Source organism: Scyliorhinus torazame, chromosome 3 (assembly GCF_047496885.1).
Source record: "Scyliorhinus torazame isolate Kashiwa2021f chromosome 3, sScyTor2.1, whole genome shotgun sequence".
Classification (NCBI taxonomy): Eukaryota; Metazoa; Chordata; class Chondrichthyes; order Carcharhiniformes; family Scyliorhinidae; genus Scyliorhinus; species Scyliorhinus torazame.
In genome coordinates, this window is record NC_092709.1 from 48041542 (window position 1) to 48067618 (window position 26077).

The 26077-nt window shown below is 47.4% G+C and overlaps 1 protein-coding gene across 8 annotated transcripts in view; it reads right to left on the bottom strand.

Moving 5' to 3' along the window:
* Nucleotides 1-26077, bottom strand: part of inpp4b (inositol polyphosphate-4-phosphatase type II B) — a 1315761-nt gene that overhangs the window by 302968 nt on the left and 986716 nt on the right. For all 8 annotated transcript variants that reach the window (XM_072495637.1, XM_072495635.1, XM_072495634.1 and 5 more), the window contains one exon: nt 25187-25334. In XM_072495637.1, the coding sequence (XP_072351738.1) occupies nt 25187-25334 (148 nt within the window). The remainder of the gene's footprint in view (nt 1-25186; nt 25335-26077) is intronic.

Sequence of the window (26077 nt, forward strand, 5' to 3'; positions counted from 1 at the left end):
AATGGGGACTTAAAGGTAAGAAAAGCTGCAGTACTCACCTCGTGGCTGGGATCCCGGAGCCCGAAATCCCGGGCCTGAGAAAAGGCTGGGTCGAGGTCGGCGGCCATCTTGCTAAAGGTATAACGCTAGCACAGTTGCGCGAGAAGTGCGCAGAACCGGAAGTTTCGTTTGCGCATGCGCGAGATGCTGCGCATGCGCAGTCAAGAAAACGGCCATCGGTAAAGGAACAGCGATCTGAGCATGCGCAGTCGCTTCCTACGTGCTACATACCGAGCGTCAGGATGTCAGACGCCCAAGACTGGATCAATTTAAAAAGGAAATGTCCCAAATCCAATTTAAAAGGGAAACGTCCCAAATCAAAAAAACAAAAATCTGTTAAAGCTGTAAAACAACCTTCCTTCACCTGGAATGACAGCACAGTGCCGCAAATTGACCCAGGAGATGAATTTAACCTCCGAAGAACCCTCCGACAAGCAGTTACCTACGCACAAGCCGATGATTCCGACCTTGAATACTTCGATGACGATTTTTACAGTGTTTCCGGACCTCGCGAGCCCAATGATAGCTCCGTGGTCCTATATGACTATGACTCGGACGAACCTTTCGTGTTGCACATTGGCGGCCCCCACATTGAATCCGACGCAGATGCGGATTCATTTTTCGGATTTGAGGATCTTCAATCCAGCAGATATGACGTTCCAACTTATCAGTACCGGATGATGCTGCAGCCTGACATTAACAGACAGGGAGCGGTGCAAGCACACGGAGAGTGCCCTGCTGCCACACAGAGCGTGGTCCACGTCCCGCTCAACGTTCCCGACTCTATGAAAGAAGACATGCAAGACTCCAGAGTGCAGTCCTCGCATGAACCAGAAGTGACTCCAGTGTCACAAGCTTCCACAGCAAGCTCGTGGACAGACTCCACAATTGCAGAAATGCAAGACTCCAGAGCGCAGTCCTTGCACGAACAAGAAGTGACTCCAGTGTCACAAGCCTCCACAGAGAGCTCGTGGACAGCCTCCACGATAGAAGCAACGCAAGACTCCAGAGCGCAGTCCTTGCACGAACAAGAAGTGACTCCAGTGTCACAAGCCTCCACAGAGAGCTCGTGGACGGACTCCACGATGGAAGGAACGCAAGACTCCAGAGCGCAGTCCTTGCAGGAACAAGACCATGAGGGTCTAGCAACCTCTCCTGACCAACCAGCGGCAGACGATGCAAGTCTGCCATGCTCCCGTGAACAGCAAGAAGGCTATAACAGCCTACCATGCTCCACTACACAGCAGCATGACCATGACGGTCCCTCATGCTACAATAAAGGGCACAGCGCTGAAGACTGTTCAAGCCCAACTGAAGACAAGCCAAAGGAATCGCCTCGTCCAAGCCCGAAGAAAAAAGGTTTATGCGCTGACCTTCAGGATCATTGTAGCCGAACAGAGATTAATAATGCTGCACGGCCACAGAAGGATGCTGAGGATTTGCTAACGAAATTAATTGAATGTTTAACTTGCAAGGAGCAGACTGAGAATTGCCAGTGTTTTAGTACGGATCGAAAAAATGGACAAGACATTGATCCTCAGGTAATGGAAATAACACAACCTGAATCATATCTACAGCAGGGACAAATGTCTCCCTTCAACACGATGCCGCAAAATCCCAACTTCAGAGACCAGCAGTTAGTCAGTAATGACTCTTCAAACCTGGAGGGGAACATTAATTGCATTGAACCTATACACACTCCACTGATTATTGAGCAGAACATTGGAGCAAGAATCCTGAGGACACCGACATCGAGTAGCCAGATAACGAATTTAAAACCCACAGCAGTTTCAAGTGAACCAAGTGTGCTTTCCACTAATGGTGAAGATGCAGATAAGGTCGACCCGATTGTCCATTGTACCACACTAACCCCAGTGATTAAGCAGTTATGTATGGGGAGTATAATGTGGGCAATTGAGAACAGTAAAAGAGAGACCGTGACCATGCCAGTCCCAGCAAAATCAGACCCAGAGACCATGAAGGCATGTACATTAATCAAAGTTACATATGAGGTACCTGAGAAGAAAAGTGAAACGGAATGTTCTTTGGAAAATGGTACAATGTCGATAGAAACAGTGGATCCTATATTCGAGACCATACATATGGGAGAATTTGGGGGTAATAAACAAGGTTCTGCAATGTCTGGGGGAAGATTTAAAGTTCCAAAGAAGAAAAGCCCAAATGAAGGACAATGGCAAGACAATGACAGTCCACCGACATGGTGTGCACCACCAGATGAAAACTCTGACAATTTACCCAACCCTAGTGAACAGCAAGCTGCTAATGACGATCTATCCACGGGATGTGAGACGGGTGACGACAGCATCCCACTTCCCATGCAAAAGGTGCAAGGTGACAGACCTCGCCTAGTGCGTACCGAGGCACTCAACGATCACGGTGGGACCACTGACGACTGCGGTGGCGGCGCACCGCTTCCACCCTCGATGGCTCGAGCCTCTCCACTGGTTGGTGCATTCCTGCATGTTCCGACTCCAGAAGTGCAGCTTCAGGGAATCTCGGCTGCCTCCAGTGAACCTGTTGGGACTCCGGACGGGGGGCATCGGCGGAAGGCAGACCGGACTCCAGATGGGGAGCAGCCAAGCGCCGACTCTGATTTGCGCACGCCAGACCTTGCTCCGGACGGGCGGTGTCGCGGCCTCGGTGATGGCACGCTCAGGGTGACGGCAGATGCCACGGCGACAGGGAATGGATCGCGTGGCAGTCCCACTGGGTCGGCAGTGGCAACCAGCGCCGGCGGTCCAAGATGGACACACCAATTCGCGCCATCGCCAGACGTTGATGCGAGCAACAATTCTCTCTCCAAGGCGACATGCTTCGACGTTTCTCTGTGGAGTCGCCCTTCCGGCACAGCAGAAGGCCGGAACCAGCATACACGGTCTTGGCCAACTTCCACATCTGGCACAGTCATCGCCTTGCATGATATTAGTGATGGTGCTACTTCGATGGCAACGACCCATCGGCTACAAGATGCCGTCCACCACAAACATAAAAAGAAAATAGACTCCACCTTGTTCCTGGCATGCAGGGCGGATGGATTGGTGCGTAGGCGCAATCAGCGGGCTTTGTGCCGCCTTCCACGCTCGCAACTGCACCGTACGCACACGCCGGATCCTCCACTGGTTCCCAAGGATGACTTCGTGGAGATGCCACGGATCATGCCCCTTCCATCGCCACCAGAACCAAACCACAGCCAGGGCACCACTAACAAAGATGTTGAATGTTATATTTGCAAGAATGAAAAAAACCAAGCACTGCATGAAGTACAACAAATGGTAAAGTAGAGACTTCGGCAACAGCATCACCTCCAACAGTCCAAGGTGAACCAGTGTGACCCCAAATCTCCACAGCTGAACCGGCTTGAGGACCAGCCCATTCTTGAGGCGGTCACCCATTAGACTGGACTTATAACGCTGTTAATACGTTCAAAAAGTCAAACACTTCTGTATTATAACCTGTTGTTGTTTATTGTTCCAGATATCGTCTGACCGGACCAATGTTCAAGTTTTTTTTTTTTCTCTCGCATCCAAGTTTTGTTATGGTACAACCTTGTTCGTGTGACGCACCCGACATCGCCCCATGTAAATAGTTACGTCATAAACACACGCTGTACACAACACAAACGCACACTCTTAGATGCACTCACGACACAATTATATTTATAACCACGTAGGCACTTGTCTTTGTAAAAAGGGGGGATGTCATGATATTCAAACACACACATCATGATAGACACACCAACAGACAAATCAGAACACACAACACCACAACCAATGACAGAAAGATATAAAAGCACAGACACGACCCCTGGTGGTCAGTAAGAGCTGCAGAGGAGAACCAGGACACAGCTATTGCCAAAGACACTCAGGGAGACAGCACGTGCAGAGTATCCAGAACGAACTGTATTATAAGAGTTATAATAAAATAGAGTTGTACCACATACAACTGTGTTGGCTCATCTGTGCACCAGAGCACCCAACACCACACTTGCTAGCCCAGAATTTATTGCCTATCCTTAACTGTCCTTCAGAAGGTGGTGATGAGCTGCTTTCTTAAACCGTGGCAGTCCATGTTGTGTAGGTACACCCACAGTGCTATTAGAGAGGGCATTCCAGGATTTGGGCCCATGACATTGAAAGGACGGCAATATAATTCCAAATCAGGATGGTTGTGGCCTGGAGAGGAACTTGAAAGTGATGGGTTTGCATGCATTTGTTGCCCTTGGTGGTAAAGTTTGTGGGTTTGGAAGGTACTGTCGAAGGAGCCTTGGTGTGTTGCTGCAGTGCATATTGTAGATGGTACACACTGCTGCCACTGTGCATCGCAGTGGAGGAAGTGAATGTTTTGTGGAAGGGATGCCAATCAAGCGAGCTGTTTTGTCCTGGTTGATGTAGAGCGTCTTAAGTGTTGTTGGAGCTAGGGCAGCACGGTGGCGCAGTGATTAGCACTGCTTCCTCACGGCACCGAGGTCCCAGGTTTGATTCTGGCTCTGGGTCACTGTGGAGCTTGCACAATCTCCCCCTGTTTGCGTGGGTTTCGCCCCCACAACCGAAAGATGTGCAGGGTAGGTGGATTGACCACGTTAAACTGTCCCTTAATTGGAAAAAATGAATTGGGTACTCTAAAGTTTTTTTAAAAAGTGTTTTTGGACATGCACTCATCCAGGTGTTTTTGGACATGCACTCATCCAGGTGTTTTTGGACATGCACTCATCCAGGTAAGGGGAGAGTATTTCATCATATTCCTGACTTTTGCTTTGTAGATGGTGGACAGACTTTGGGGAGTCAGGAGGTGAGTTACTTACCACAGAATTGCGAGTCTGTGATCTGCTTTTGTAGTCACAGTATTTATATAGCTGGTCAAGTTTAGTTTCTGGTCAATGGTAACCCTCAGGATTTTGATTGTGGTCATCTCCATGGATGCAGAGAAGGCCTTTAATTGTGGGGAATGGAGGTACCTCTTCGAGGTCCTGGAATGATTTGGGTTTGGGCCAGTTTTCAGTTTGTGGGTGAAATTGTTATACAATGTTTCCATGGCGAGTGTCCGGACACAGGTGGTGAGCTCAGACTACTTCCTGCTACACAGGGGCACGAGGCAGGGATGCCCGTTGTCCCCATTGCTGTTTGCCCTGGTGACTGAACCTCTGCCCATCACACTTAGGTCAACAAAGGGGTGATGGGGCATTGATAGGGGAGACAGGGAGTGGAGAGTATCCCTCTATGCGGATGATCTGCTGCTCTATGTCTCTGACCCCCCTGTCATGGCTGAACTGGATATAAAACCCACAGTGGAGGGGCTTAGTAAGGCTATTAACTCGCTTGCATGAGCAAAGCTCCAGGGTTTGATGCTATACCGTTGGAACTTATTAAGGATGGGACACTGCTCCAGCATTTGCAACAACGTCTCTGTTTGTCTTAGAGTGAGAGAGCAATGCCCCAGGGTGGAGGTGTTGCAAAGATTGTGACCCTGTAAAAGAACAAGGGTGACAACAACGACTGCAACAACTATTGCGGCATCTCCCTGCTGAGCATGGTGAGAAAGGTATTTGCCTGCGCCGCCCTCATTGGGTTGCAGTTCTTGGCTGAACACATCTAGCCCGAATTCCCATGCAGTTTCAGAACTGTAACATCTACAATCAACATGGTCTTCTCAATCCAGCATTTGCAAGACAAATGCCGTGAGCAAAACAGACAAAAACAAAACAAAAATATATTGCCGATATATTTCGTGGGGCAGCACGGTAGCATTGTGGATAGCACATTTGCTTCACAGCTCCAGGGTCCCAGGTTCGATTCCGGCTTGGTTCACTGTCTGTGCGGAGTCTGCACATCCTCCCTGTTTATGCGTGGGTTTCCTCCGGGTGCTCCGGTTTCCTCCCACAGTCCAAAGATGTGCAGGTTAGGTGGATTGGCCATGATAAATTGCCCTTAGTGTCCAAAATTGCCCTGAGTGTTGGGTGGGGTTACTGGGTTATGGCGATAGGGTGAAAGTGTTGACCTTGGGTAGGGTGCTCTTTCCAAGAGCCGGTGCAGACTCTATGGGCTGAATGGCCTCCTTCTGCACTGTAAATTCTATGATCTATGATATTAATCTCACCAAAGCATTCAACCATATGAGCAGAGACAGTCTATTTAAGTTGCTGGAGAAAATTGGTATATATGCAGATATGTAAGCAGATTTTGGAAAGGTGTAAAAGCAATAGAGTTGTTGTGGTGGGTGATTTACTGGACCTGGTATTAGGGAATGAGCCTGGCCAGGTGGTCGAAGTTTCAGTAGGGGAGCATTTCAAGAACAGTGACCATAATTCAGTAAGTTTTACGGTACTGTTGGATAAAGATAAGACTAGTCCTCAGGTGAAGATGCTAATTATAATAATATTAGGCAGGAACTGAAGAATCTAGTTTGGGGGTGGATGTTCGAGGGTAAATCAACGTCTGCCATGTGGGAGGCTTTCAGTTGATGATGTCAGTTGATAGGAATTCAGGACCGGCATGTTTCTGTGAAGGAAGAAGGACAGCTATGGCAAGTTTCAGGAACCTTGAACAATGAGGGATATTGTGAGCCTCGTCCAAAAGAAAAAGGAAGCATTTGTAAGGTCTAGAAGGCTGGGGACAGACAAAGCCCGTGAGGAATATAAGGAAAGTAGGAAGGAACTAAAAAAGGAGTCACGAGGGCTAAAGGGGTCACAAAAGTCATTGGCAAACAGGATTAAGGAAAATCCCAAGGCTTTTTACATGTGTATGAAGAGCAAGAGGGTAGCCAGGGAAAGGGTTAGCCCACACAAGGACAGGGATAGGAATCTATGCGTGGAACCAGCGGAAATGGGCCAGGTACTGAATGAGTACTTTGCATCAGTATTCACCAAAGAGAAGGACTTGGTGGATGATGAGTCTGGGGAAAGGTGTGTAGATAGTCTGGTTCACATTGAGATCAAAGAAGAGGTGGTGTTGGGCGTCTTGAAAAATATTAAGGTAGATAAGTCCCCAGGGCCTGATGGGATCTACCCCAGAATATTGAAGGAGGCAAGGGAGGAAATTGCTGGGCCTTGATAGAAATCTTTGCAATCTCACTGGCTACAGGTGAGGTCCCAGAGGACTGGAGAATAGCCAATGTTGTTCCTTTGTTTAAGAAGGGTAGCAACGATAATCCAGGAAATTACAGGCTGGTGAGCCTTATGTCAGTGGTAGGGAAATTATTGGAGAGGATTCTTCGAGATAGGATTTACTCCCATTTGGAAGCAAGTGGATGTATTAGCGAGAGGCAGTATGGCTTTGTGAAGGGGAGGTCGTGTCTCACTAACTTGATGGAGTTTTTCAAGGAAGTGATGAAGATGATTGATGAAGGTAGGGCAGTGGATGTTGTCTACATGGACTTCAGTAAGGCCTTTAACAAGATCTCTCATGGCAGACTGGTACAGAAGGTGAAGTCACGTGGCATCACAGATGAGCTGGCAAGATGGATACAGAACTGGCTCGGTCATAGAAGACAGAGGGTAGCAGTGGAAGGGTGCTTTTCTGAATGGAGGGCTGAGACTAGTTGTGTTCCATAGAGATCAGTGCTGGGACCTCTGCTATTTGTAATATATATAAATGATTTGGAGGAAAATAAACTTGTCTGATTAGTACGTTTGCGGATGACACAAAGGTTGGTGGAATTATGGATAGCGATGAGGACTTTCAGAGGACACAGCAGGATATAGATCGGCTGGAGACTTAGGCGGAGAGATGGCAGATGGAGTCTAATCCGGATAAATGTGAGGTAATGCATTTTGGAAGGTCTAATACAAATGGGAAATATACAGTAAATGACAGAACCCTCAAAGAGTATTGACAGGCAGAGGGATCTGGGTGTACAGGTCCACAGGCCACTGAAAGCAGCAACACAGGTGGAGAGGGTAGTCAAGAAGGCATACGGTATGCTTACTTTCATTGGACGGGGCACTGAGTATAAAAATTGGCAAGTCATGCTGCAGTTGTATAGAACCTGAGTTAGGCCACACTTGGAATATAGTGATCCATTCTGGTCGCCACGCTACTAGAAGGATGTGGAGGCATTGGCTAAGAAGCGAGTTTGGATAAACTTGGCTTGTTCTCACTGGGACGACAGAGGTTGAGGGGGCGACCTGATAGAAGTCGACAAAATCATGAGGGGCATGGACAGGGTGGATAGTCAGAAGCTTTTTCCCAGGGTGGAAGTGTCAATTACTGGGGGACATAGGTTTAAGGTGCAATGGACAAAGTTTAGAGGAGATTTGCGAGGGATGTTTTTTTTACACAGAGAATAGTGGGTGCCTGGAAGTCACTGCCAGAGGAGGTGGTGAAAGCAGGTACGATAGTGACGTTTAAGGGGCATCATAACAAATACATGAACAGGATGGGAATAGAGGGATATGGGCCTTGGAAGTTTAAAAGGTTTTAGGTTAGACAGGCAGCATGGTTGGCGCAAGCTTGGATGGCTAAAGTGTCTTTTGGCAGGACAAGGTCACCAATTGTGAGGTCCCAGAGTATGCTAATTCCATCAGCCTACACTCATTGCTGAGCCAATGAATTCTGTGCTGTCTGTGTGTATGACCAGGTTTATCGATTGGAAGACGGATATAAACTCAAAGATCATCGGCATGGTGAACTGGCCACTAAGACACAATCTCCTGGGCACCCACGTCTCTGCTATAAGGACACTTGCAAGCAAGATACGAAACCATTGTCTTATAAGATGGAAGGCTGCCACCAAATCAACACGAGCTCTGCGTGGGTTTCCTCCAGGTGCTCCGGTTTCCTCCCACAGTCCAAAGATGTGCAGGTTAGATGGATTGGCCATGATAAATTGCCCTTAGTGTCCAAAAAGGTTAGGAGGGGTTATTGGGTTAGGGAATAGGGTGGATATGAGGGCTTAAGTCGGTCGGTGCAGACTCGATGGGCCAAATGGCCTCATTCTGCACTGTATGTTCTATGAGACAGGTTAAGCAGAAGCAAGTAAAGTCAGAAAGTGTAACTACTGGAAATTAAGAACACAGTGAATTCCCATTGCTCCAACACTGAGACAATGGCTGGAACCTTCCGGTCCTTCACGCCACAGGATCTTCTGGTCCTGCCAACGGCGCACCCCCGCTGTGGGTTTCACGGAGGTGTGGGGGGGGGTGGTTGCATTCAATAGGAAACTGCATAGACAATGGCGGGACATGAAGATCCCACCGCCGCAGGTTGGGTGGTAAATCCCAATCAATGACACATGGTCAGACAGAGGATGTGAAAATGAAAAATGAAATGAAAATCGCTTATTGTCACAAGTAGGCTCCAAGTGAAGTTACTGTGAAGAGCACCTAGTCGCCATCTGTTCAGGAAGGCTAGTACGGGAATCTGCAACTGAGATACTAAATAAAAAGCCAACGTGGAAATCAGGGGTGGGATTCTCCGATTCCCCGCCGGGTCGGAGAATCGCCGGGGGGGGGGGGGGGGGAGTGGCGTGAATCCCGCCCCCGCCGGCACCGAACAAGGTGAGGGCTTGGCCCCTAAAGGTGTGGAGAAATCCGCACCTTTGGGGCGGCCCGATGCCGGAGTGGTTCCCGCCACTCCATCCCGCCGGGACCCCCCGCACTGCTGGGTAGGGGAGAATCCTGGCCCATGTCAGCAGGACAGTACATCCGAGGATATTATACTGAAAGGAACAGATTAGCAGTGAAAGATTGAATTTTATAAAAGGAAAGTAGTTCAGAGGAGAGAAAGGATATTGCCCAGGAAGGTCAAAGAGCAAACAGTGCACTTCTTAAACGTAGGAATCTCAACAAAAAAAACAGATCTATAGCGTCCGTTGTTGTAGCAATTGGGTCGGATTGTCACTCCGTTCCTAGTTTGTTACCTTAAAATGAAGGCACTCCCATCTCGCCTCAGCACATTCCTGAGGCCGGCAGTTGAGGGAAGCTCAGTGTCAGGTCAGGAAGTCATACCCCTTTTCTAACGGCACTAGCTGCCAGGCAAGGTCAAGGGTCCGGCCACTTTGGGATGCGTCCCAGATATGCTGACCCGGAGTTCAAAGTTAAGGGGAGTGAGTAATTACAAAACAATATTGAACTGAAGCAGAGAAAGCCCCGAGGACGAGGAACCAAATAAATCTTGGAAATGCATTAGAAAAGCATACGAATCGAAAAGGGAAGTAAAATTGTCTTTAAATGGAAGCTTACTTCAATGGAGGTATTAAAAAGTCTGCCATTAGCTCAGTTAAAGTAGTAGACAAAAGAATGTTAATACAATGTGTTCAAACACAAAGGACAGCAGAACTTCACAACACAAAAGATTTAAAAATATTGAAGAAATAGTCATAAATTGCACAGATGTGGAACCAGGATAGCAGCTGAGGAGCACAAAGGGTTGGAGCGAGAAATTCAAATGTATTAACATAATTGAGCTGGAAAGGTGAAATGACGAAGACAAGAACCTTTAAGATGAGACAATGAAAGGTAGATGCAAACAACTGCCTGGATGTACAAAACTGCATTGCTCATCAAAGAATAGATAACTATGAGCTAGATTGCAAGAAAGTTCATAGTTGCTTCTATATTGGAATTCATTTAGTTAGGATTTTTGGATTGAAAACATTCTTGTCCATGGTAGCACTCGGAGAGCAATGAGAATAATCATCTGTCCTACAAGTCTCCTTGCCACCAGATATATTAGTGCTATCTTACTTAGATTTCAAGCTTGCCATTTCTGGTAGCAACATTTGAAGGAAAGAAAGAAATTTAATTTATTACCCCACCTTTGTAGCCAAGGAATGACTCCGAGGCTGGGGTTTCGGGCCCTCGTTTGTCCGGCTACGTGGGTGCAACATACTGTGAGAAGTCAAAAGCAAGATTCTAATCGGTGAGATCTGACATCCTGATCATTCCCACCATTGATGAAACAAAGTTACCGCCAAAGGTTGGGATTTCATTTAAATGTCATCAGCCGGTTTCCCTGTCGTATTGTCCACCCACATTGGAATTTCCCCCTCACCGACGTGATGACAAGGCTGAGGTTTACAACAGATGTTTAAAAACAGGAAACAGGTGAAGGGAACCCGGCAGGGACACGCGGGCAAGTATGGCCCCTGGGGGGAGAAGGATATGCCGGGGCAGTCCCCTGGCACTGTTGTCATGTGAGGGTCCCTTTAAGAAAGTGTGTTTATCAAATAGCTGCAGTGATGTCGTTGTGTGGGTGGAGCTGAGCTGTGTTTCTGGCTTTTACTTTCGTTTTGAGCTGAGTTTTTGGTTTGGTTTTCAGTTGGGAGCTGCATTCAAACAAGAAGGTGTATTTGATCTCTCTCTTTCTCTGCATGCTAAAGAATGTCTTCAGACCCCTTGATCTTGATAATTTAAAAGTGATAACTGCTTTCTGTAGAGAATTCAAACCTGCTGTCTTTGTTAAAAAGGGTCTTTGACTTATGAATGTTGTTAGGAAAGTTATTAAGGGTTACTGAAAGAGTACTGTATCTGTGGGGATTATTTATATTGGTCGTTGATAAACTTTTTACTGTGTGTTTATAAAATGTTAACTGGATTCATAGAATAAAGGTTGTTTTGTTTAAAAATACCGAAGGTCTTTGTTGCATAACATCTGAAAAATGGGCCCTTGTGCTCCCTATAACCAAAATCTATTAAAAGTTGTGGGTCAGGTGAACTCCATGATATACTTTGGTGTTGTCTAAAGCCTGGCCCATTATACTTTCCCCTGGCACCACCCCTGCACCTGGTGGGGAGCTCCTCTGGGAACTGCATGGTAGGAGTGTTTCCATAAGACCGTAAGACATAGGAACTAGGCACACGAGTCTGCTCTGCCATTCAATCATGGCTGATATTTTTCTCATCCCCATTCTCCTGCCTTCTCCCAATAACCCCTGATAAGACCATAAGACATAGAAGCAGAATGTCCATGGGGTGGAAGCGTGAGTTCCTGAATGCATGTGGGGGGGGGGGGGGTCCTCTCTTTTAAACTGGAGATCAGGCCATCCTTTAAGAAACTTTGCACAGTCTCCCCGTGTCTGCGTGGGCTTCATCTCCACAACCCAAAGATGTGCAGGGTAGGTGAATTGGGCACGCTAAATTGCCCTTTAATTGGAAAAAGAAATAATTGAGCACTTTAAATTTTTTTTACAGGGACCACAATCTTTGGAAAGTCAACGTCGCTGGCTTTTATGGGCCCCGTTCATCAGCATGACGGTGTGCGACGCGCCTCCAGGATTTCTTTGTTCTAGTTGCTGGACAATATGATGAGAAAAGTGGGCTGACCAGCCGGCGAGCTGCACCCCACTTCTCTCACCTGACCCAACACACAGAAGAAAGGAAAACTCCACCTCAAAATGTAAACATTATTATGCAGGTGCATGATCTGTACAAAACAAGGTTCCATAAACAGTATTCAACTAAATGACTAGCTGCGTTGATTACATTGGTTAAGAGATGAATGTTGGCTAGAACTAGATAATTGCATTGCCGCTTAATCTTACAGCTCGTCCTCAAAGATGGCATTTTCTTCAGTGAGTTTGTTAGAGAAGCCTTAATGATGGCTACAATGAGAAAGGCTTGTGTTGGTGATGAGCAGACAGCCCACTGCACCATTGCTGTAGGGTACGCCTTTGCAAGATTAAACTTTGATGCAAATCATGAACTTGATGTGATATACTTGATAAAATTTCAACCAACACACCACCAACCCTATTTCACCAAAATACTTGCAGATCTGGAATGGAGGAATTTTGTTCTTTGAACAGCAATCTTGGAGGATGTATGGTGCCACACCTATATCCTGGGGACTTCGGGGCAGTTCTGCATCATGTCTCAAACAGACCAGTCAATCCATAACATTTTCATTTATGCAGTGGGGTTTCATTTTCACACTGACACAAAATAAGTGCTATCATTTGGAAGTGAAGTCATCCAAATTGAATTAAGGCAAGTGATGAATTTTCACCTCGAGGAGGTGTCCTCACACTACACCGATTTTACACCAACTGCAGTAAAACTGCAAATAAAGCAAAACAATTTTTATAACCTTTTCAATATTAGCGAAGAGACAATTATCCTCACCAGCTCTTAGCATTAAAATGTAATCAGAATTTGGTTGCCTCTAAGCTCTCTTCTCCCTCCCAGGAGAGGAAATCATATAGCTCAGCACTGGTTAATGTGCATACCAACTCCAAGTAGTATCTGGTAGAACAAGTGAGACCTTAAAACAATAAAATTAAAATACATTTATTCTTTTGTACTTTGTTCAACTGATGCTGATGGTGGAAATCTAATCATGCTAAACACATAAATCAAATGCAGTGGCATTTAGAAAACTGCATTAAGTATTGTGATGAATGCAGAATAAAAATATATTCGTAAGAGCAACTCAAGAATGCAATAAATTTCACAGTAAATTATTCACTGATCAAATAAATGTTTCTCAGAGCAGTTTAAGCCTGTAATATTTCATGTTGAATATTCTCAGTTTCGTTTGTGCTAAATGGAGTTGGCTTGAATACTTGAAACTTCGGGTACCTTGGTCATGTCAGTGACCAACAGAAAATTTGAAAACATAAATTGACAGCTTAGTCTGCTATCTGGAGACTAAGTGCACCCACTAGCGGAGACCCGCTCCTGGTCTCTGCTGGCGCTTGGAGCAGGTGCAATTCCCTCTCCTTTTCAATGCAAATGTATGCATAGAGAACTTGTGGGGTTCTGTCAGAATCTCGGTACCGGGCCGCCATTTTGTATCTGCCACCCCCTCCCCCATAACGCATATCCTGCCTCCCCCCCCCCTCCCCCTTCACAGGTAAGTAGGGTATCCTCTCCCTCACCACCACGGGAATAATGGGCCATCCCCCCACAGCACACACGCATGAGTGCTTTTTGCTACGAAATAAGTCAAAGCACTTAGCTGTTTTTGATCTGGTGAGGAACTGTAAATCATAGCAAGAGTGCTTATAAACATTATGGTTAACACGAAGCACGGTAATGGATATCCATTCAAGTGTGAAGGGAAAGGTAGATCAACAATCCACCCCATCACTGCCTCCTGACAAGTGTACTGTACGGTCATGTCCCTCTACCCTGGGGGCTATACTTTATTGTGCACCCCTGGTGGGTTCCCTTTGCCTGGCTCCAGTTTTTGAAAAGCAGTTGAAGCCTCTCCAGGGAAATTCCAAATGTAGGGAGACAATATGGTGCAGAAGCCCATCATATTCAGTTAGTACTCAGGTAGTGCACAGGCAGTACCAGGTGTGGTATTATCATAACCATCAGCATTGCAAGGGTTAATGTAGAGTCGAGTGTAGCCACTAGAGGGAGCTGCAGATACAACTCATAGTCATAGAGTATCACAGAATTTACAGTGCAGGAGGAGACCATTCGGCCCATCGAGTCTGCACCGGCTCTTGGAAAGAGCACCCTACCCAAGCCCACACCTCCACACCATCCCCATAACCCAGTAACCCCACCCAACACGGAGGGCAATTTTGGACACTAAGGGGCAATTTATCATGGCCAATCCACCTAAACTGCACATCTTTGGACTGTGGGAGGAAACCAGAGGAAACCCACGCAGACACGGGGAGGATGTGCAGACTCCGCACAGACAGTGACCCAAGCCAGGAATCGAACATGGGACCCTGGAGCTGTGAAGCAATTGTGCTAACCAATATGCTAAAGTGCTGCCCTATATAAGGCAGTGATGCTAGACTTTGGGGGAGGAATTTATGCAGGAGATAGCTAGTGAAGGTCATAAGAGCAGTTAGTGTGAGAAGGTTAGATTATAGTTTATACCAGTAGTGAAATTAGCAGTGCATGAGTGTAGTTAGATGTTATTGATTTAACTGATTTGGCCACTGTGCACTGGGATGGCCTTTGAAAATGGCGCCCCAATCATTGCGTTTCTAGATTGCCAGGGAGACGGGCAAATCAGAGGCTGCCCCATCATTGATATGTCTTGGGACCCAATTCTTGAAGTTAATTATTTTGAAGTCTTGGACTATATGTCGGAGAGAATGCCACCATTGTCATTGGCGGATTTAGCGCTGCTTTACCTTCCTGCCATCGATCTTTACCAGGAAAATCTTACCCTTAAAGTCTATCAATGACCATGAAACCATTGCCTTAAAAATCCATGTGGTTCACTAATGTCCTTCAGTGAAGGAAATCCGCTATGCTCACCTGGTCTGGCCTACATGGACTCTAGATACAGACTGATGTAATTGACTCTTAAATGCCCCGTGAAATGGTCTTGCAAGCCACTCAGTTGAAGGGCAATTAGGGATGGGCAACAAGTGTTGGCCCAGCCCACAACACCCACAACTCCTATGAATGAAAATAAATGCACACACACAAGTCCAGAGAAATAAAAGGGGTATATGATCTGTAGTTTGGTAACTTGGCTGGCTTCCAGATGAATTGGAAGTCCTGCTGTTCTCTTTGTGGATGCGATTTAAAGACATGGGTGTGAATCTCCGGCCGCGTTGGGCTCTCGCTTGAGAGCAACGCGGCCGGAGAATGCCGGGAAAGCTCTCCAGCGAGTCTCCTGATAGCCTCTGCACCTCCCGGGATTCTCTGAAGTCCCGCCGTGAGGTGTCAGAGTCGGAAATGGGCGTGACCAAATGACACTCGCGCAAGTAATCGTAAACCTTCATACGACCTACCTGCGCGGGATCCAATGGCATCCTTCGATTCACCAGGGAGGCTGCAGCCGGGCGCCGATCAGTGCTGGTCCACACAAACGTGGATAAGGCGGAACGGCACTCGGGAGGGTCTCCCGGACCACCGGAGACCCCAGGGCAGTAAGGGTAAGAGCAGGATGGCTCGCTGATCCTCCCGCTGAACGTGGACAGCTTGGCACTGCCCAGTTGGCACCTTGGCACTACCACCCTGGCAGTACCATGGTGCTCGGGTGACACTGCCAAGCCAGCAGGAGCACTGCCTGGGTGCCAGGGTTGAGTGCAAGGATGCCCGAGTGCCAGGGTGGCACTGTCAACAGCCAAGGGGCGAGGGGGGCCTTGCCCATAAAATGAGGGTGGATGGGAGGTTTGAAGGTTGGGGAAATGCAGGGCAGGTAAGTAGTGGCCTCAGGGAAGACGGGGGGTGGGGGGCATGATTGGTGGGGATCCTAGATGGGAGGGGATGCTGTAAGGGGGCTTGGGGGGGAGCCTGAAGAGGCGGGACCCCATAGTGGGTGTCCTCACTGGGGGATGTGGGGTAGTGTCCATATGTGTGGGGGTGACATTGCCCATGGGTGGGGAGTGTGGCAGACACACAAGTTCACTTGGGGATCTGGGCACCCTTTCAACATGATGGCCTGATCTCGGAATTCAGCTCCCCAGTGCTCAAAAAATTCGAAGTGTGGGCTGAACCGGTGAGAAACTCCCCAGGGCCCAAAGAAGTGACTAAGTGCCATTGAATAACAGTGGGGAACACGCTGGCAGAGCCGGCAGGAAACTCCATGAAAACCCGCCACAAATGACCTTAGAAATGGTATGGGAGAATCGCCACCTCTGCCTGGGAACCTTCTCTCATCTCGGGTCCCACTGTTCAAGCGATTAGGTTTAATAGTTTGTCGACACCAGTTGAAAACCTCAGGTGATTGTCTTGGTGACTTGCTAATGGGCACAGGGTGCATGGTTCATTCATATTCCCTTGATCATTGTCCTTGATGGGTCTTTGCAGACATGGGGCGCAATTCTGTTGCCATGGAGAATCCCGGGAGAGCTGCCCTGCGGGCCTCAGGTCAGCCTCCGCTCCTCAGAGGATTCACTCAAGTCCCGCGAGGCGTGGAGTTGGAGCTCTGCCCAAAAGGGGCAGGACCAATCAGGTCTCCCGGAAGTAGGTCTTAAACTTACTTACGAGCTACTCACCTGGGATACACCGGCCTCCCTTGATTCTCTAGCCTCCCCAGGGAGGCAACAGCCGGGCGCCTTTCAGCACTGGTCCACACAAACGTGGACCAGGTGGAACGGCACTGGGGAGTCTCCCGGGTCATTGCAGACCTCTGAGTGGTCAGGGTAAGTGCAGGGTGGCCCCCTGTACCTCCCCCTGGAATGTGGGCACCTTGGCACTGCCACCCTGGCACTGCCAAGGTGCCCAGATGGCACTGCCAAGCCAGCAGAAGCACTGCCTGGGTGCCAGTGCAAGGATGCCCAGGTGCCAGGGTAGCACTGCCAAGGGTCAGGGTCTGAGAGGAGTCATGCCCATGAAAGGAGGGTGGAGGGGGGGGGGGGGGTTTGAAGGGTGGGGGTATGCAGAGCAGGTACATAGGGGCCCGGGAGGTTGGATGGGTGACGGGTGGGCGTCCTGGAAGGGAAGGGATGCAGTAAGGGGGCTTGGGACCTGAAGAGGGGGCCTCCAGGGACCCCATAGCGGGGTGTCCTCACTTGGGGGATGTGGAGTAGTGTTCATGTATGTGGGAGGTGACATTTCCCATGGGTGGTGGATGTGGGGGACCCACAAGCTCACTTAGAGATCGGGGCACCTTTTCAAAATGGCGGCCCGATCCCGGAGTTCAGCTCCCCAGTGCTAAAAATAATTTGAAGTGTGGGCTAAACCGGTGAGAAAATCCCCAGGGGGCCAAAAAATGACCAAGGTTCATTGAATAGCGGTAGAATTCACTGGCAGAGTCGGCAGGAGGCTCTCTAAAAAGCCTGCCATAAATTAATGTAGAAATCTTTTGGGAGAATCGTGCTTGGCAATGGGCTGGAGAATTCACGTAGGCGCCAAAGTCGGGGGCGGTGCCGCTTTTGTGATGCCCAGCCCCCTCCAAAACATTGGGAGCAGCGAATGCAATAGACCAAATTGACAGAGGTGCAAGTGAAACGCTGCTTAACCTGGAATGAGTGTTTAGGGCCTGGGATGTTAAGCATGGAAGAGGTAATGCTTAAAATCTGCAATTCTCCGGCCGTATCCGCAGCTAGAGCCAGGTGCTCTACGCTGCATGCCTGCTAGCCCCCCCCCCCCCCCCACACTAGACAGAGGATCGGTGGCCATTTTGCGCCGTTTTTTCATCGTAAAACGACACCGTTCCCAGGCGGTGGTCTTAAAATGCCACCGTTCCCACATATAATGATATATGTCATATCATAACAGTTGCAGTATGCCACCAACACCCAGCTAAGTGCAAAACACAGATTTAAGACTGGAGTCTTTCCTGGTCAACATGAGTCTTTTATTCACTGAACGTTTGCATTATTGTGACTTGATGGATTTTATTGCAGGATTAAAATTGAAATGTTGACAAAAGTGGTGATGTGGAAAAAGTGAGAGAATTGGGTGACAGTAGCGAATTGCATCACCAGACACCTATTTCAAATCGCTTTTCATATTCCATAAATTCAAAGGCTTTTGATGCATTCATAACAAGCATTTTACTCTATATTAAAATTGTGCATTTCCTCTGGTACTGTTCTGTTTCTAGATCAGCAATGGGATGAGAAGAATACATGGGTTGTTAATTTTTTCATAGCTTTCCTGCAATTACACAAGGTTCCAGTGAACTGCTCCTGGATCTTCACATAGCAAAACTACCCAAATCTCTTCAACAGAAGCACTGGCAACACGCAATTCAATTAGTACTTGCTTATTCCATTTATTATACATCCATGAACAGCAGTTTGTAACAAGTGGACAGCTCAGAAGTACAATATAAATACTTTCATTACAAAAAATGTCCTTGGTTGTCCAGAAGTCAAGCTGTTATTTCATATGATTGTGCCCAGATGTTTAGCTGCCAGAAGGTGAAGTTACTCTGAAAATCAGCTAGCATACAGCAAAAATGCCTTAATGTGCAGTTAGTTGGTGTGCTAGCACTAATGGAGCGTTAGTGCAATTTTTCCTGGGGTTCGGAAATCCATCCAGGGACCAGTTTAATACATGTTAAAGTATAGAGGCCTTGGCAATCACTTTGGCTTAATAAAGGCTTTTTCTGCAACAATTAAAGGAAAAAGTACAAAACTTTACTTCCTTTCCAGCCAACACCACATTAATGTTGACTACGATAAGGAACTATTAAAGCAGAAAAATAAACCTCAAGTGTTCCTGCACGCAATAAAGCAAAGTAAAGCAAGAAAAACAGTTTGCAACAGCAGCTTTATGCTTTTAAACTTCCTAAGGCACTTCATGAAGACATTACAAAACAGAAGATGACAGCAAGTCCCATAAGGAGAAATTTGGGTAGATGATATGGTAGGTTTTAAGTCATGTCTTAAAGGAGGAAAAAGAGTGGAAAAATATGGAGCTTTAAGGGAATTCCACAGCTTAGGGCCTAGGAAGCTGGAGGCATGGCTACCAATGGCAGAGTGATTATAATCGTGGATGGTTGAAAGGTGCAAATAGGGCTGGAGTAAATTAGAGATAAGAAGTAGCCAGGATGTGGTGGGATGCGAAATATGGATTAGAAGTTTAAAATTGAGATATCATGTAAATCAGTCAGCATATGGTGATGAGTGAAAGGCATGTGTTACAAGTTAGAACACGGGCAGCAAAATCTGTGGAGAGTAGAATGTGGGAGATCAGCCAGGAATGCATATGAATAGTAAGTCTGGAGATAACAAAGGCATGCATGTGGGTTTCAGCAGCGGAAGAACTGAGGCAGGCAGAGTTGGGCGATGTTAAGAAGGAAATAGGCATCATAGTGATGGTGTAAATGTGGATGAAAGTTCATGTTGAGGATCAAATATATCTTGCTGGTTGCCAATGGTCTGGTTTAGCCTCAGATATTTGCCAGGGAGAGGGATGGAATCGGTGGTGAGTGAGTGGGGTTTGTGGTGGGACTGAAGACAATAGCTTCTGTATTTCCAATATATTGATCATCCATTGCTGAATAAGCTTAAGAATGTGTGACAATTTGGAGACAGTAGAGGATTTGAGAGGGATGGTGGTGGGGTAGAACTGGGTGTTTTCAATGTACATGTGGAAACTGAGGTTTTGTTTATGGGTGGTTATTTTGGGGGGGATAGCATGAAGAGAAATGGGAGGGGTCCAAGGACAGTTCCTTGGTTGGGTGGGGGAGGGCAGGGCAGTTTCAAGGTAATTGTTCTAGAATGAGAAGTCATTGACGACAGTTCTGTGACTACAATTAGATAAATAAGAATGGAGCCAGGCAAATGCAATCCCACTCAATTTGGTGATGTTGGAGGAGCTTGATGCAATCAACTATCTGAAAGGCTGAAGACAGGTTGAGGTGGATATAGGGGTATAGTTTACCTTTGTCATTCATATAGGATGTAATTTGTGAACTCATCAAGTGCTGTTTCAGTACTGGAGCAGGGCTGGAAACCTGATTGGATGGAATCATACATGGAGTTCCAGGAAACATGGGCATGTGTTTGGGAGACAATGGGCAGGATTCTCCGCAATCGGCGCGATGTCCGCTGACCGGCGCCCAAAACGGCGCGAATCAGTCCGGCATCGCGCCGCCCCAAAGGTGCGGAATTCTCCGCATCTTGAGGGGCCGAGCCCTCGCCTTGAGGGGCTAGGCCGCGCCGGACTGATTTCCGCCCCGCCAGCTGGCGGGAAAGCCCTTTGGTGCCCCACCAGCTGGCGCGGAAATGACTTTGCCGTGCGGCGCATGGGCGGGAGCGTCAGCGGCCGCTCACGGCATCCCCGCGCATGCGCAGTGGTGGGGGTCTCTTCCGCCTCCGCCATAGTGGAGACCATGGCAAAGGCGGAAGGAAAAGAGTGCCCCCACGGCACAGGCCCGCCCGCGGATCGGTGGGCCCCGATCGCGGGCCAGGCCACTGTGGGGGCACCCCCCCGGGGCCAGACGCTCCGCGCCCCCCCCAGGACCCCGGAGTCCGCCCGCGCCGCCTTGTCCCGCCGGTAAGAGAGGTGGTTTGATTCTCGCCGGCGGGACAGGCATTCCAGCAGCGGGACTTCGGCCCATCGCGGGCCGGAGAATCGCCGGGGGGGGCCCGCCAACCGGCGCGGCGCGATTCCCACCCCTGCCGAATATCCGGTGCCGGAGAATTCGGCAACCGGCAGGGGCGGGATTCATGCCAGCCCCCGGCGATTCTCCGACCCGGCGTGGGGTCGGAGAATCCCGCCCACTATGTCGGAAAGGAAAGGGATGATGATTTGCAAGACGGAGGAAAGGAGGTTTTTTTTATTGAGGAGAGGAGTGATTTAAAGTAATGAGGAGAGAGAAGGTTAACAATGTCAGTTAAAATGGGAGCGCAGCAGGGAAGTTGGGTAGTCAGTAGTTTAACGGGATTTTTTTTTTCTTTAGTCTTTCATGGGATGTGGCTAGGCCAGCATTTATTGCCCATCACAAATTGCACTTGAGAAAGTGGCGGTGAGCTGTTTTTTGAACTGCTGCAGCCCATGTGATGTAGGTACACCCACAGTGCTGTTAGGGAGGGAGTTCCAGGAAGTTAATCCAGCGACAATAAAGGAACAGTAATATATTTCCAAGATGGTGTGTGGCTTGGAGGGAAACTTACATGTGGTGGTGTTCTCAAGCACCTGCTGCTCTTGTCCTTCAAGAGGTCGTGGGTATGAAAGGTGCTGTCAAAGGAACCTTGCTGAGTTGCTGTAATTCAGCTTGTACTCAGTGCACACTGCTACCCATACACATTGCTGGTGGAGGGAGTTTATGTTGAAGTTGGTGGATGGGATCAAGCGGGCTGCTTTGTCCTCATAGTTTTGAGCTTCTTGAGTGCGGATAAACTGCTTTAATTCAGGTAAGTGGAGAGTATTCCATCAGACTTCTGAATGGTGCCTTGGTGGGCAGGTTTTGGAGAGTCAGAAGGTGAGTTGCTGGCCATGGAATTCCCAGTCTCTGACCTACTCTTGTAGTGGGATTCGGCGATGGTAATGCCACTGAATATCAATGCGAGACAATTAGATTCCCCCTTGTTGGAGATGGTCATTGCCTGGTACTTGTGTGGCACAACTGTTACTTGCCACTAATCAGCCCAAGCCTGAATGTTGTCTTGGTCGTGCTGTGTATGGAAATGGACTGCTTCCGTATCAAATGGACTGCTTCCGTATCTGAGGAGTTGTGAATGGTACCGAAAATTGTGCAATCAGGCAGCAGGAATGTCAGCAGGAGAGTATGTGGGGCAATTGGGGTTTCTACAAGTGAAGAGTCAGCAATGCAGGCCTCGATGAATACTTTGAAGAAGAGGTACTGAGGGCTTATCCAAAGGGAAATCAACTCTGGGACAGCAGCAGGAGTGTAGGAATATTAAAGAGTACTGAGGGCTGGTGTAGGGACTTCAGAAGGTAAAGTATTCATCATGAGAGAAATGAGAGGAGCATAATAACAGGACAGAGGGGTCTAGGAATGGCAAAGAGAAATGAAGTAAAAGAGGGAGAAAAACAGTGAAGTGCAAATGTAAGCAATGGGCTCAGATCAGGAGCTGCAGCCGAAGTGCGCATACAAATGGACACAGAAAACAAATGCAATTTACACAGGTTAGTCACGTAGCATTAACAAAGGAATCAGCAAGGATCTCTTTACTGAATAGATTGAAGGACAATGAGCTGCAGAATTGGAGAAAATAAGTGGTGACACGTTGCTCTAGGTCTATGATTTTTGCTTTGCGTGTTACAATTAGGGACTGTGAGAGGTCCCGGGTTTAATTCCCAGCCGAGCTCTTTGCTTTTGGGCGGCACAGTAGTTAGCATTGCTGCCTCACAGCACCAGGAACCTGGGTTCAATTCCGACCTTGGGTGACTGTCTGTGGCGTTTGCACATTCCCCGTGGGTTTCCTCCAGTGCCCAAGTTTTCGCCCACAGTCCAAACATGTGCAGGTTACGTGGATTGGCCATTCCATCTGGGAAGAGCACCCTACCCAAGGTCCACACCTCCACCCTATCCCCATAACCCAGTAACTCCACCCAACACTAAGGGCAACTTTGGACACTAAGGGCAATTTAGCATGGCCAATTCACCTAACCTGCACATCTTTGGACTGTGGGAGGAAACCGGAGGAAACCCACGCACACACGGGGAGGATGTGCAGACTCCGCACAGACAGTGACCCAAGCTGGGAATCGAACCTGGGGCCCTGGAGCTGTGAAGCAATTGTGCTAACCACAATGCTACTGTGCTGCATTGCCATTAAAGGGCTTGCCAGCCATATGACCCCTCTCTCTGAACACCGCGCCGCCGCAACATCACATTAGTGAGATTCACAACAGGAATATAAGAACGGGAATCAGTTGAGGGTAAAACGCCATGGTGAAGATAGTGGGGGGGATTCCCCCGATGCTTGCGTGGTGGGGGCCTGATGCTTGTGGGGGCATGCATACTCCATGTCAGTGTGGGGTGAGGGTGAGGGGATTATTTGATCACAGATCAGGGTGCCCTTTAAAGATGGTGCCCTGATCTCTGTGGAGCAGTCTTTCCGGCTTTATCAGGCCCCACCCCACCAGAGTGAGTGTGTAAACCAGCCCCCCCCCCCCCAACGATCCTCTGTGTGCCAGAAAATCTGGTCGGAAAACTCAGCTGTGCATTAGATACAGGTCGGTTTTCAGTCTGAACCTGACACACTGGAAAATTTTGTTAAAATTCCGCCCAATGAATGAGGAGGGACCTCTCACTAAAATGGTCATACATAATTTTGCCAATTCTTTATCGGTACCAAGAAGCAACATGACCTCTCCACTGGCAGTAACAGTAAAAGTAATAATGGTACTTAGGATTCCTAGGGAATAGAGCGTTGTGTTCTCCCACACGCTTAACTCAATCATCTCTGTCACCGTCGGTCTTTACCAGATGGAATGCCACCATAAACATCCACATGACCTGCAACCACTGTCAATGAATTATGCACAGAGCGTGTGATTTGAAACAGATACTGCGCCATTCGCACGTGTTCTTCTTCAATCTCTTTAAATAACTAATCAAGTATTTGCGTAGTGAAGCTTGATAGGAATCATTAGCTGCTTTATTTCACATAATGAACAAACAGATCAACAATTATGATTAAATTCATTTTGTTCAATCAGTACAAATTATCTTGTAATGAGAAAGTAAAGAACAAGCCATGGTATTCCACATGAATAAAAAAAAAGCTAACACTTCAGTAACTGTTTTACATAATCCTTTCTTTGGGGAAATTGGTCAAAAAATCCTGAAATGTGCCAGTGATTTATAATCCCGCCATCTGATCCACATTTCCAAAGGCCCTGTGAAATCACCATGAATGCATTTAAAAAAGGCTAAAATTTTAAATACGACTTACCATTCTGCCTGTGGATCAAAAATTATTACACTATCTAGAGTTGGCAGCACGGTAGCACAGTTGCTCCAGGGTCCCAGGTTCGATTCCTGGTTTGGGTCACTGTCTGTGCGGACTCTGCACGTTCTCCCAGTGTCTGCATGGGTTTCCTCCAGGAGCTCCAGTTTCCTCCCACAGTCCAAAGATGTGCAGGTTAGATGGATTGGCCATGCTAAATTGCCCTTAGTGTCCAAAAAGCTTAGGTGGGGTTATTGGGTTACGGTGATAGGGTGGAGGCATGGGCTTAAGTGGGGTGCTCTTTCCAAGAGCTGGTGCAGACTCAATGGGCCGAATGGCCTGCTTCTGCACTGTAAATTCTATAATTCTATGATTCAAATTGTTCAAATATGTTATTAGTTAGACTGGGCGCTACCGATCATCTCACCAGCATCCAATGTTTTCTTCTTTGCTTGTCTCAGTATTTTGAATACTTTATAATTATTACCTGTCCTGAAACGCCTGGAAAAATTACAGTGACATACTTGATAAGCAGATGTGTTTTCTTTCTCAAAAGTCAAATAGAGTTGATTAAATAAAATTGTGACTTAACTATTCACTGAAATTCTTCCCGGGGTAAGAAACAAAATGTGTAACCTGATTGCTACTGCATTACAGCTAAATGCACTCGGAAAACCTAGAAGAAACATTGGAGTGGAGCGCAGATTGTGATGTTTACAAATGACCATGCAGTGACATTGAAACTTCTAAATTTACATACAACCAATATCAAGTAACCCCTCAACATCATTGGCAGGTCAATATGAACTTGTGAACATACGGCTCGAATTACTCGTGTACCATAGAAAATGTTGAGGCCGAGACTGGGGCTGCTGGGAGGCAGGGTGGGATTTTGACATTGCAATAAAATATATTCGCTTTGCAAACTATGATGCAAATAATGGCTAGACTGTACCTTCTCATATCTTCCTGGATGAAGAGTGTAATCATTTGCTTGGGGATGAGGAAGGACAGTGTACTTTCAGCCATCTGTTCCCGTGCACACAACCACCTACCATTAGTTGTAGGCAATCTGTAGACTTTCCATATGATATTTTTAAACACTGCAAAAAAACCAGAGATGAATAAATATTAGCAATGAAGTATAAAGCAATTATAAGCTGAAACAAAGTAGATAAATAAGGAGAGATCATAAATATTCTAACAAAGCTGATTGGTTGCTCAGTTGACTGGTGCCGCTAAACATAACAAAGTGTGATCTGTCAGTAACTGGTACAGTTGACCAGTTTCAGCAGTTCATCCAAGTTATAGCACTGACATGTTTATGTGATGATGTCACTGAGATACACACTGAGCAAAATACACGTAGATCTTCATAAATAGGCCAACATGTACTTAACTTCTAGGATATGCAGAACGTAAGCTCTCCGTTTGTAAATTCTCAAGTAGAGCCTGGAGAGAAAATTCAATTGTGCAGCTGTGCTCTGTGCCTACAGCTCTAATTTTCTTCATTATTTTCAATAGGTTTCCAGCCTGCAATTCATCTCACAGTCTGCAGATAATTCTTCAGTACTGACTCACAAAAAAAAGGACATTTTTGAGCTGCACTTCAGGGTAGTGAGTTACAATGGGTGCGATTTAACAAAAAGGTTTCCAAGTGTCATTTTGGGCACGATTGACGGGGTGTTATTCGAAGGCTGCGTTGACGAGATCGCGGCCCGTATTGAATGACGCTTAGTACCGGAAATTAGTACCCGCGAGCTTCTCACCATTCCTGGCTGCCTCGCCTTCTGATTCACCAGACATGCGCTTGAGCATCTCGCCGCTAACAAGTGAGAGCTTCTTT